The sequence below is a fragment of the Toxotes jaculatrix genome, chromosome 22 (genome assembly GCF_017976425.1).
Source record: "Toxotes jaculatrix isolate fToxJac2 chromosome 22, fToxJac2.pri, whole genome shotgun sequence".
NCBI lineage: Eukaryota > Metazoa > Chordata > Actinopteri > Toxotidae > Toxotes > Toxotes jaculatrix.
The window spans coordinates 15711360-15723606 of record NC_054415.1 but is presented as its reverse complement, the minus strand read 5'-3'; the positions used below and the strand labels follow the sequence as shown (position 1 = coordinate 15723606).

The window sequence follows — 12247 nt, the reverse complement described above, 5'->3', positions numbered from 1 at the left end:
AGCAAACATTTCCGAGAAGAGCTGATGAATGATGCATTTCAGCACCGCGGACAGCTCCGCAATTTTACAGCACACAGTGATCCCGTGATTGGCTCGCGGAGCAGGAGGAGCAACGGGGGGTCACCTGGTGGGAATATAAAACAGGTGTGAGGGGAGGGAAGGAGTCAGTACCTGCTGAGTGGATGAACAGGTAGATTCACACACACACACACACACACACACACTGACACGCACAAAGGGAGAGGATCTGCATCTTGCGTTGGAAGATGAGACTCGTGGCTCTGGTGGTGGTGTGCGGGCTGATCGTCGGTGAGGGTGGAGGGAGTGTGGGAGCAGCTCTGCCCGGATCCGAGTCTGCACTGAGGACGCGAGCAACAGGTGGGCTACCTGAACTGCATGTTACAAACTTGTTAGATTAAGAGAAGGGTAGATTTTACTTCATTCTAATAATGGACAGTGATCATTTACTCAAGTACTGCAGCTTAGGGACTTATATTTTATATTTCATTCTTATATTTTTCCTCCTGTATTTCCATTTTATGCTACCTCACACTTAAACCCCACCACAGCTCAGAGGAAAACACACTCCTTTTTACTTCTTTGCCATGTATCCGACAGTTATTGTCTCTATTTACTGTTCAGATTTATTCAGATGTGTTGTTGTTGTTTACACAACCCAACAGAATGTAAAGCAGTGGAAGTGAACTCCACCTGCAGCAACAACACTGTGCTTAAATGTGATGAATCAATAATAAATCAGTGATTTAATACATATAAGACACAATAAGAAGAAAAGTTTCATAAAGTATTATTATATCATTGCACCATCTCATTCCTATACTACACTGTGCTGCTTTAACACTTGTTATATTCTATTGTCTCATATATATTCATATATAATCATATACACAGCTTCATATAGCTGTGGAAATCCATATTTAAAAGACATGGCACTTTAATCTGGAATATGAAGTTGTTGTTTTATATTATTTATTAATGACTCTTAAAAAAATGTAAATGTTACAGCTCCAAAACCCAGTGGTAAATGAGTCAGAAGTGTCTCACAGTGTCCTGACCTCAGGGTGTCTCCTCCTCAGGATCAGTCCTCTCCGCGCTCAGGAGGAGATCCGCAGATTTCCCCGCGGAGGATCCCGGCTTGTGTTTCTCCCCCAGGGAGAACGAGGACCAGCGGCAGCTGCTGTGCAACGACCGCAGGAGTAAATTCAACTTCAACCCGTTCGGCCTTCGCTTCGGGAAACGCTACAACGTTTACAGAAGAGCCGCCAAGAGAGCCAGGACCAATAAGATCTCGCCTCTTTATCTTTTCCCGCGAGAACTGGAGGTGCCCACCTGAAAAAAACAAATCACGAGCATGTGTTTAATAAGTTAGTAAGATGTTTCCCTGAATAAAAACTTTTATACCAACCTTTAGTGTGGAATTCCTTTGAACAACAATGAAGGAGCTACGAGGAAAAAAATACATTAAAAAAATAATTCAAATTAAAAAAAAGGAAAATGATGAATTAGGCCGGATGGTTTTGTGCCACGTCTTCTTTGAATCTATCATCTCTCAATAAAAAAAAAAATGATGGTGATATCATAAATATGTCAACAATGTAAATTTCTGCAAATGCTTAAACCAACCACAAGGGGGCATTACAGCTCCTTTTTAGATGATCATGCAGGCAACATGCTGACACCTCCAAGGAGCCACTGTTGAGTATTAATGAGAAACAATATATAAAACGAAAATATAAAAGTAATATTCAATAATGATAAACCATTGATCAAATAAATGATTAAGTAATACACAACTAAAATGTGCTATGATGAGAACCGCTACGTTTGCATCTGTTTGATATGAACAGCTTCATATCGAACAAGTGCTGAAGCTGATCAGGAGGGAAAGTTATAAAAATAAATCTGTTTTTTATTTAAAAAAATAAAAAATAAAAACACTCCCGTACACACAGCAACCTTCATGAGTTTCGGTTTATTCAGTTACATGTTGCTGTTTCCTACACAGTTTACAGCACGAGGTCAGACAGTCAGAAAATGATGTTTTTTTAAAAAAAAAAAAAAAACTTGAGCTGAACAGAACCACCCCTCCCCTGCTGCTCCGTCTCCCTTTGCTGACACAGAGGAAAACACGACGGGGGGACAAAAAAACCACCTTCACAATATCACAACAGAGCCTGTGCTGACCTAAGTGTGCAACTGCTTGTGGGTTGAAGCACTTTTTAGACGAAGGCAGGAGGAAAAGCAGAGTCCTTTAGGATCTTTAGGGTCTTTTCTCTCAGTGATTCTCCCTGCAGCGGATTAAATGAACGACTCGTACGGTTGGTGGAGGTGGAGGATTGGAGGGTGTGTGTTTGATCCCGGTCTTACACGGCTGCAACACAAGAATCCATACAGAGCACATTACATCTAACACAAACACAAGAACACGGCAACTTCAGCCGACCAGCTGTTTGGGAGCTAATGTGTCAATTTATTTTTTTTAAAGGAGAATACAAGTGTTTTTAGACTTAGAGGTGTCAGGTGACTGACAGGAAATAGGCAGTGACGAGATGAAGCACTGATATTGTCCTTTAAAAGAAGACGGGATACAATCTAAGAGAGAGAGAGAGGGATCATATAAAAGGAGTGTGTGTGTGAGCAGGCCTCTGCGTCAGTGGTGTGTGCTATGTGTGCGGGGGCGTTCAAATGTCCTTGAGGTCCTTCTGGATGCCCCACAGCGTGTCGGCGCTCTTCCTCAGCTGGGCCACCTCGGCGTCCGTCAGGGTCATGTTGACCACGCTGCTCACGCCGGTGCTGTTCAGCACGCAGGGCAGAGACAGGAAGACCTCCTCCCCGATGCCGTACATGTCCTGAGGAAACACACACACACACACACACACGCAGAGTTACGGTGAGGAGGAGGCTCTAAGAAACACATGTTACAGGAGCTTTACAGCTGCTGGCAGCTGTATTTCTGAACGCTGGCTGGCTGATTTCTCCTTGCTGTCTGTGTTGTAAAGTGGATCTGTGTCAGTAAAATGCATTGTGGGTAATAAAAAACAACTAAACTTGAGGTCAGTAGTGTCAGCTTGTTTTTGCCCAAGGGCGATTTTGTGAATGCACCCAAGGTCATGTGATGATTACGTAAGTGTTTTCCCTGTGTGTGTGTGTGTGTGTGTGTGTGTGTCTGACCTTGACCATGGTGGAGACCGGGTGAACTCGGCTCATGTTCTTGACGATGCTCTCGGTCAGGTCGGCCACGCTCAGGCCGATGGCCCAGTTGGTGTAGCCCTTCAGCTTGATCACCTCGTAGGCGCTGAGACACAACGCAGCGCTTTGTTAACACTGTGTGTTCCTTTGCGGTGTCGGACACCGTTGTGTATAGTTGTACTCTCACGCATGCACTCGCACGCAGACACACACACAGCATACCTGTCCACCACAGCCTTGTGTGTGGCCTTCCACTGCTCTTTGTCGGCGTCAGTGCCGATCTCAGGATTCAGCTTCTGCAGGTTGACTCCAGCCACGTTTGCGCCGCTCCACACAGGCACTGGACAAAAAAAGACAACACACAAACACACACTTATACCTGCACTGTCTGATTTGCCTTTTGCAGTGCAACGTTTCCATGTAGACGGCACATCTGACAAATGTTCCTATATTGTGAAGCGATGCAAAACGTAACAGTGTGTGTTCTCCGTGTGTACCCACCGCTGGTGTCTCCGTGCTCGCCCAGCACCCAGCCGTTGAAGGAGGAGGCGTGGATGCCGAGGCGTTCGGCCATCATGTAACGGAAGCGGGCTGAGTCCAGGTTGGTGCCGCTGCCGATGACACGGTGCTTGGGCAGACCGCTCAGCTTCCAGGTCACATAGGTCAGCACGTCGACTGTGGAGGGGGGTGTTACAGTCAGGAGTTACCATACACACACACATGTGCAAACACACCAAAAGAGGGTAATGTGTATATTGGTGTATTTACCAGGGTTGGAGACCACGATGAGTGTGCAGTTGGGGCTGTACTTGATGATCTGGGGGATGATGGACTTGAAGACGTTGACGTTCCTCTGCACCAGGTTGAGACGGCTCTCGCCCTCCTGCTGGCGAACACCGGCCGTCACCACGACCAGGCGGGAGTTGGCTGTCACTGCGTAGTCTGGAGGAGGAAGAGGAGGAGGAGACGAGGAAGACTTATTTCTCTCTCTGAGCTCTGACAGGTAGTTAGAAAGCGATTCACACTTCTGAGGTTTGAGGTTACATTCCCACCGGAGCCACTTGCACTGGAACTGTAATCACACATGGCCTCAGATAACAAGAGCACTCGCTGCTCTCGCACTCACACAATCGGCGTTGGTGTACGTGGCAGCAGTTATCACGCTGGATATGTCCTATATCTTTTCACTGTCTTGATGTCTGAACTCTGTTTAACAGCCATGACAGGACACGGCCTCTGCTCTGAGGGGTACACCTGCACACACCGCTCAGCTGTAAGACTGTAACAGGTCAGTTCAAGGTCTGAGGAGTGATATTTAAAGTGTAGCGTGCAGCAGAAACAGATCCTGACCTTTGTCGGCGACGATCTTGGAGGTCTTGAGAAAGAGGCTGCCGTGCTGCAGGTCCATCATCTCGCCCTTCAGACGATCCTCCATCACATCCACAAGAGCCAGCTCATCGCACAGGTCCTGACCAGAGGAGGGAGAGAAAGAAGGTTATTTTCTTTTTGTCCTATTTTTTTCTTTGTTTAATGAAACTCATGCTGAGGTTGGTGTTGTTGCGTCTCACCCGCAGCAGGATGCTGATGGCGCAGGCCATGCCCACCTGGCCCACCCCGACCACTGTCACCTTGTTCCTGGGAGGCTCAGCGGGGGTGCTGGCCAGAGGGCTGATCAGCTTCTGCAGAACGGAGGACATGATCGCGGCTGCGGGGAGACACACAGAGGGGACATGGTCCCGGTGAGCAGGTCCCACGGCACAGCAGCTCAGACAGAACACAGGAATTAAACATCGGCTTTATGCAGCCTCCAGGCCAGTCTGTGGACTGTGCAACAGTTAGTGTATCTAAATGGTTTACTGTAGCAACACACAGGTCAAAGGTCACAGAGACCTAGAGCCATCTCTCAGGGGGTTTGGGGTCAATATGGAAGCAATGGGACAGTCAAAACACTGTCTTAATGAAGGGCAAACAGTTCATTGATTTCAGTCTCTAACAACAGTTGACGGTAACACAAGCATAAAACCTGAATGAACAGCAGGTCTACAGTTAATTACTACTGTCGGCTTATCAATGAATCAATTCATGGCTGTAAAATGATCTATTAAAGGCCTAAAAACAAGAATAGCCCAGAATATGAATATGATAAATGGCTCAAATGACTAATCAATTATTTAAATTAATCAAATAATCAATTATTATTTCCCAATCTCTAGCCAATAGAGGGTATTATGTGTGAGAGTAACCCACACATAATCAGTTCAAGTGTAAATAATAGTAATAAAAAAAGAAAAAGTCCACAAGCCAATCTCGGCTCACAGGCTGCTGACACAGAAATACTAGTAGTTACAACAGTTCAGGTTTTAATATCGATGGTTACGAAACACTTACACTTACAAGAGGCACGGATGGGCATCAAAAAGCGAGACATGGTGACAGAGTGCGAGCATGGAAAACCAAACACTAAACTGCCTGAAACCCAGGGTCTGGTTTAAATACTGGCGTTTTTATCAGGAGTCATCATTCTCTTCACTTTCAGGAGCAACATTATCACTGTCGCTGCTCCAGCATCGTGCTGATCTGTACATACAGTATGTGTCTGTGTGCGTTATCATGGCCATTGTCGTGTCTGTGTGTTACACTGACAGCAGTTATCATCCCCGATGCTGTCATCCTCTGACCCTTATCACAGGAATATGGAGTTCTTCGCACACAGCTGATGCTGTATGAGGATGAATAAAGGTCAGGTCCAAGTTCAGTCTAGCTGCGTCCCGTTGTATTGACTCAATATTTGGAATACCTGGTTGGATTTGACTGTACATGCATAGTTCACTTTCCATGAAGATGTCTGAATTACAAGAATATTTTTTTTTAATTGCACAGAAGCCACAAAACTAGCAGTTAAAAGAGAGGGAAAAGTGAAGCACGTGCTATGAACTAACTGGTGTGTGAGGACTGGATGCAGTGCTGGACTGTAATAAGGGCACAAGGAACAGCACTGAGACGTGCAGCAGCTCTCGTGCAGACATGTGACCCCCATCAAGCGTGGACCAAGAGGAGCAGTCCAAACATGACACTGAAGGGTAACTATCTGAATTAAGTCTAAACATATTAAAAAACCACAAAGAGCCATATAAAGTAATTGCTGTCATGTGTTTGGGCAGTGATCCAGACTCCGTCCCACTGAGACAGATACGAGTCTGCAACTGATTACGGGCACACACAGGGAAGAAAACTGTGTGGTGTGTGTGCGCTGAGTGTGTGGCCTGAATGTGCCTCCATGTTTGGATTCATTATCCATTTATTAATACAGCTGACCCATCTGGACCTGATGGACCATAGACGGTATGGACAGATACAGAACAGCTCAGGTCTAACAGTCACTCTGTCCACACACTATACACATTTTTAACATATTTCAAATATTTTATCTCCCTATCTGAAAGCACAGGAAATGAGTACCCTAATAACAAATGATTTCACCAGTACACCTGAGACACAATAAACACAAACAAACTTCCTTCTAAGGACTTTGTTTCCCAGGAACAGTTCCCCTCTGGCAACACTAGTCCCCTAGAGTTTGACTACTATATGTGTCACCTCGGTCCAGCGACTTCACGTTTTTAAACAGCAAAATAACACATAAACAACACGGAGGTGGATGCAAATATCAGTGCATATTTTTTTTCACAGGAACTAAATCAAATCGGGGTGACTGAAGATGTCAATCAAATTCATTACACAGTGTATGATCAGTATGATACAACTACATTTTCCTGTGCATTCCCACAGAACAATAATGTTTCTTTCTTTACTTGCGACACAGAAAGATTTCCAGCTTTGTCAAAGTTGGAAAGTTTACTTCATCCGTCAGTGTTACACTTCCTCATTCGCAGCCCTGCTCATGTGGTGTTCTGTCAACAAGTTTCAATGTCAACAGCAAGGTAGACTTCACTAACAAAGGTCAAATGGATCAGATTATCAGGTCCAGAAACTAAAATCTATTCTAGCAAAAACACAATAATATCTGAACTGAGTTAACAACACACTGAATAGATTTTAGGCTGCATCAAGTCAAACTCAGCTGTCAGTAAATAATCTGGAGCAACAGGCAGATCTAATTTCATATCAAGGTGAAGACTTAAAATGCTGGGACAAAGGCAGGTGCTGTTCACAAAACTTAAATAGAGTGCAAATGAAGCCAGAGCTTCCCCAACCCTGAGTCCTATTTCATAAAAAGAGGACATACTGAGAGGAAAGTCATACCAGTTATTAGATATAATACATCACACATATAACTATCTGTGAATCACCACACACAGAAATGAAAGACAATGATTTATATACTTGAATGACACATATAGAAAGGTGTGCCTGCAAAGGGAAAGCCCGACCTCGCACTTCTATGGAAAGACGCTAAGGTTTGTCCAAAAAGTTGCTAGATTTGTCTCTAGGTGCTTTTTTGAGGAAAAAAAAAAGTCACTAAAATAGTCAGAAAAGTTGGTAAACCTAGCAACAAAGATGCTAAGCTGGCAGCACTGTCTGTAAATGCCCCCCCTAATGACGTAAAAGCCTGTTCAGGCCAACACTCGGCCAGTCAACCGAAAAAATTCATGTAAATTCATCACTGAGTTAATGACAGACGTTGGCATTTATAGGTCTGGCCACACTGTTGTGATCCAGCCTTATATAGATATATTTTAATAAAGATATATATTACGAGGAAGAAAATTAAATTTAACCATTTGATCCCCAAAGCACAAATCCCTGAAGGTCCCGGGGCCTCAGTTTGGGAACCACTGACCTCAGCTATCAGTATTCATGAAGAACAAAGCCCTGTGAGCTCATGGTGTCCTGTGATATTTAGGCACAGGCTGTCAACAAGTTAACATATCAGCTCATATCAAGGTCAAATACACAGGTGTGTCTTTTTATGGACTGCCTCCATGACGAGACAGACTTCATGGGCCCTTATAAACCTGGCTGTGGATAACTGGCACTTGTTCAGGAAACAATAGGGCTGCTGATAACACAATGCCCCATTTTAGCCTCCTAAAATCAGTTTACTGTTACATAATCGGCTCTACGGCCTTACGGGTTAAAGATATAAGAAATGTTTCCTATCAACACAACCTGTTAGTGCGTTTATTATTATAGTAAACTGATATTTTGGTTTGGTTCCTCTCTTTTTCCAGGGATATTAGTGGAACTGGGGTTATGTAACTGCCTTTGGCCTGAGCTCCACTGCCGCCATTGATTTCGGTGATGCTGAGCAGCACCGAGCAGAGACCGAGCTCCGTCTTAACCACACACCAACGGCTCAAACGCTCTGCGAGTCACCGTGAACAACATCTTAATTACAGCTTCAGGGCAGCAGCTTCCGACAAGCGTGGAGGGGGAAGAGTTCAAGTTCACGGAGAGGTCCTCTTTCCTGTGCGACGTGACATAATCAGTCTACAAACACACAAACCGCTCTCAAAGTCAAGGGCGCAGCGGGAAATAACTATAAAATATGGCCGTTAATCCGGACACGTCGCCGTTCAAAGTGGTGGAATGTAAAACAACGGCCCGAATTAAGCTAGGTCTGTTTTTACATCACCTAGCTTAATGAGCTACAGCAGCTGCACTTTGTTCAGTTATCATTAACTGTAACAGAGGCTGAAATAACCCATATTTCACATGTAGTTACACAGAAAATAATAATATTAAGCTGTAAATTTAAATTTCCAGGTATCTAAACCGACGGAAAACACTGACGTATCCCGCCGCGTCGTTTCAGACAGTTAAAAGACATTCACATGAACTTCGTATACATTGAAAATGGATTCCTTCAGCGGGTACTTCAACTAACTGAGAGCATCCATTGCTGCTGAGGCGCTCGGCACGCCTCACCGTGCGGCAGCCCCCGACCCCCGTGAGCGGGGGGCAGAAAAAATATATATCCAAAAGCAGGGTATAATACTTACATGTTGTGTTTTACAGGTGTTCCTAAAGGCTGATACTGGTTATCTGGTCTGGCGGCTGCTGCCAGGGAGACAGAGACAAGAGAAGGGCTAGAGCGGAGCTGAACTGGCTGCAGCGTGGAGGAGGAGGAGGTGAGGACGGGGAGGATGGGTCTACAGTGCTGGGCTCACATGTGAGGAGGGGTGCGGATGGGGGGGGTGCGCAGGGTGCTTCTGCGTGGCGTTTACTGTAAGGGATACCGGGAGAGTTGTAACGCCACCACTTCCACCAATCAGGGATAAGATATGAGTAATATGATCATATCAGTGTTTCCCTGCTTCCCTTCCCAATACCACATGGTAGCTGTCAGGGCTGGAAACATATGCATGCAGATTCTACATAGGAAAAAAAATGACAATTTTTTTTGTTTAGTACTTAAACTATGGCAGTTATATTCATATGACTTATCCTGGATGAAATTGTGGTTTCTCAGGGTAAATGTGATGCATTTTTCCACTGAGCTACTACACGTAGCTAAACAGTGGCTGAAAGGGCCTGGGTGGGTTGTGACACATCTTTTAAAAGTGTTACAGCCATTCCATTACATACAACTAACACCACTTTCTTCACCCTGAATTATGGATTGAGTCCACAAGAGGTAAACATTTGCCAGGTTAGCCACTAGAGACCAGGCTTATGATCAGTCAGAAAGAGACCAGACATCTTTCTGGATTGTTCTTTGATTTCATTAAACCTCATTTTGAAGACTATCACATTGTGTGGCCTCTGTTTTTGCTTCTTTTGCCTACTGTTACAACTTACCCCAGCATGTGTTACAACCTACCCCGGTAGAGGGGTAGGTTGTAACAAAAGAACACCACTAAAACAACACTGAAATGCTCATGATCAGCAAACTAAAGAGATTTTTTTTTTTTTTAATTATTATTATTATTATTATATAACATGACAATGGCAACATCAGTTTGGCTGATAATACCTTTGTGATTTCATGCAGGAGTTTAACTTTAACTCTTGGTCATGAGACCCAGTTCAGTCATATCAGCAGACACCACATATCCACAGAGGCAGTTTCAGTGGCTGTTAAACTAGAGGCCGTTTCCTTCACTGTAAACTTGACAGGTCTGTTCACACCTTATCTGGGTGGACCCGGACACAGGTGGACTTTTACCTGTACATGAAACTTTCATTGTGCTTCAAGGGGAGTGTTGCTGTAGTAGTAGATAAAGCATTTATCTCAACTGACTGGCACAATTTGCCAGGGCTGCAGAGCCATGCGGTTCACACTCTTAATATAATTTGACCTACATTACATAATGTGATTGGATGAAGGCTCGTTTGCCACTTTTGATGCTTTCCAGCACCATCTGCGGTTTCAGCACAGATTAAAAGATGACTGTGTCATTGTATTCCTGACTGTACTGGACTGTGACCATGCACGTTGGCACTTGTACCACTTTAGCCATCATCTCTTCCTGCAAACGTTTAAAGGAAGGTGAACTGTGCTCTATGCCAGTGGAGCAGGTTCAGTCGCCTCTGAGCTTTGTCATGGTTGATCTAAGGTGTTTTATGGGTTCAGCAGTCACAGCGTCACAGACAAAAAGAGGGAGTCTGTGAACAGAGACCAAGTCTTTGACTCTCCTCCACTTCCTTCCTCCCTCCATACTTCAGAAAGCATTTCACAAATAATCCTCAGCAGGAAACAAGACAAGGTCCTTTGATTCTATATGTTAAATGTTTAACTTTCACACATGGTATGAAAATTAATCTCAATGACGGGGCCATAAATATGAACATGTTGTTCCCTGCATTCCCCTGCTGATGCTGCACACATGGTACACATGATGTAGATGATGATGGCGGTGGTGATACAGGCTGGTACCCAATGGGACACTGCAGTCCGCCTCTCTGTTCATCCAATGGGATGAAAGGATGCTGATCCCTTAAAGGCGTCGGCACAGCTGCGTCCAGGGTGAAAGTGTTTCTCTGTGTGTGTGTATGTGTGTGTGTCCCTGAGGGCTGAAGAGGTCGTAGCATGTGAGGAATGAGGGGAGGGTAACTATGGGATCAGATTGGCTAGTGGAAGAAGGCGGGGCTAATAGGCTGTTACATAACACACAGCCCCCCCTACAAAGTAGCCTACTCTGGTTTCCTTCAGTTCTCTCAGCCTGCCCCTGCTGTGGTTCTTTATCTCTGACACACAAACATCCTCAACGGTTTCACATATTTCTTACAATAATCTGCACAAACAGTCCTACAACAAAACAAACTAAACAAACGAAGAATGAAGAAGCAGGATCTAAGAGGGAAGGAGGCTTCTCGACAAAGCAGGTTGTGGCCGACGCTCTCATGTTCCAGTTCCCATCGTTTAACCTCGAGAAGAAAAAAAAAAAACCATGAAGCTTTGTGGTCGTTCTAATGCTCCAGCTGTAAATTGCACAACCTGTGTTGCACCATGTGGCCGACCTGGATTAGCCTGGACTTGGATTTGCAGTTAAATATGTAACAATATACTGTTACCTGCATAATTCTTATAAGACCCCTTCACAACTGCAACATACAGCTGAGACCCTCAGCTGCTGTTGCTTGGCGATTTATTTTATCCCTTGTTCTTCCTGTTTTATCTAACTTTTTTTTTTTTCGCTTGAAAACCGTCCTGTGTTATGTCTTCCCTTTGTAAAGCACCTGTGCACAGCTGCGCGTCACGACCTTGCAGGTTGTTTTTCTGTGCCTTGTGACTTGTGTGGTCTTGTGTGTTTCCTGTTGAACACAGAACACGGAGCTGAACTGCTGCTCAGCCACTCAGATCTATATGCAGCAGGGAGACTGGTGTGAGCCCCCACTGATGTGGGGGTTGAAACCTACAGCTCGCTCTTCACACACACACACACACACAGACACTCTCACACACTCCATCAAACATTTCTAGAGATGTGTGTGATGGCCGGAGTTTTTGTTCAGAGAAGTCACGTCTAAAATAACCTTCTCCTAGAAAAAGTCGTTCAACTCAACCTGATTTGCTCGTTTTTGACCTTAAGGAAAAAAAAAATATTTACTCAAGGTCCACTTTGTGACACGG

General features: G+C 44.7%; 2 protein-coding genes across 2 annotated transcripts; one reads left to right on the top strand and one right to left on the bottom strand.

Moving 5' to 3' along the window:
* The first annotated feature begins 257 nt into the window (after positions 1 to 257).
* Positions 258 to 1354, top strand: kiss2 (kisspeptin 2). The gene is made up of 2 exons (XM_041030558.1): positions 258 to 378; positions 1098 to 1354. Exons 1-2 carry the CDS (start codon positions 267 to 269, stop codon positions 1352 to 1354), a joined length of 369 nt encoding a protein of 122 aa, XP_040886492.1. The 5' UTR covers positions 258 to 266.
* A 718-nt stretch (positions 1355 to 2072) lies between these two features.
* ldhba (lactate dehydrogenase Ba) lies at positions 2073 to 11830 on the bottom strand. Its single transcript, XM_041030546.1, has 10 exons — positions 11689 to 11830; positions 11454 to 11541; positions 9174 to 9234; positions 4779 to 4915; positions 4561 to 4678; positions 3979 to 4152; positions 3712 to 3885; positions 3433 to 3550; positions 3193 to 3316; positions 2073 to 2870 (listed from the first exon to the last, which is right to left on the bottom strand). The coding sequence occupies exons 4-10, from the start codon at positions 4905 to 4907 to the stop codon at positions 2703 to 2705; spliced, it is 1005 nt and encodes a 334-aa protein (XP_040886480.1). The 5' UTR covers positions 4908 to 4915; positions 9174 to 9234; positions 11454 to 11541; positions 11689 to 11830; the 3' UTR covers positions 2073 to 2702.
* Between the last annotated feature and the right edge of the window lie 417 nt (positions 11831 to 12247).

Coding starts and splice junctions, on each gene's coding strand:
- kiss2 (XM_041030558.1), top strand. CDS start 267: ATGAGACTCGTGGCTCTGGTGGTGGTGTGCGGGCTGATCGTCGGTGAG. Junction 379..1,097: donor ACTGAGGACGCGAGCAACAG/GTGGGCTACCTG, acceptor TCTCCTCCTCAG/GATCAGTCCTCTCCGCGCTC.
- ldhba (XM_041030546.1), bottom strand. CDS start 4,907: ATGTCCTCCGTTCTGCAGAAGCTGATCAGCCCTCTGGCCAGCACCCCC. Junction 3,886..3,978: donor CATCGTGGTCTCCAACCCTG/GTAAATACACCA, acceptor CCCCCTCCACAG/TCGACGTGCTGACCTATGTG. Junction 3,317..3,432: donor CACAAGGCTGTGGTGGACAG/GTATGCTGTGTG, acceptor GTTGTGTCTCAG/CGCCTACGAGGTGATCAAGC.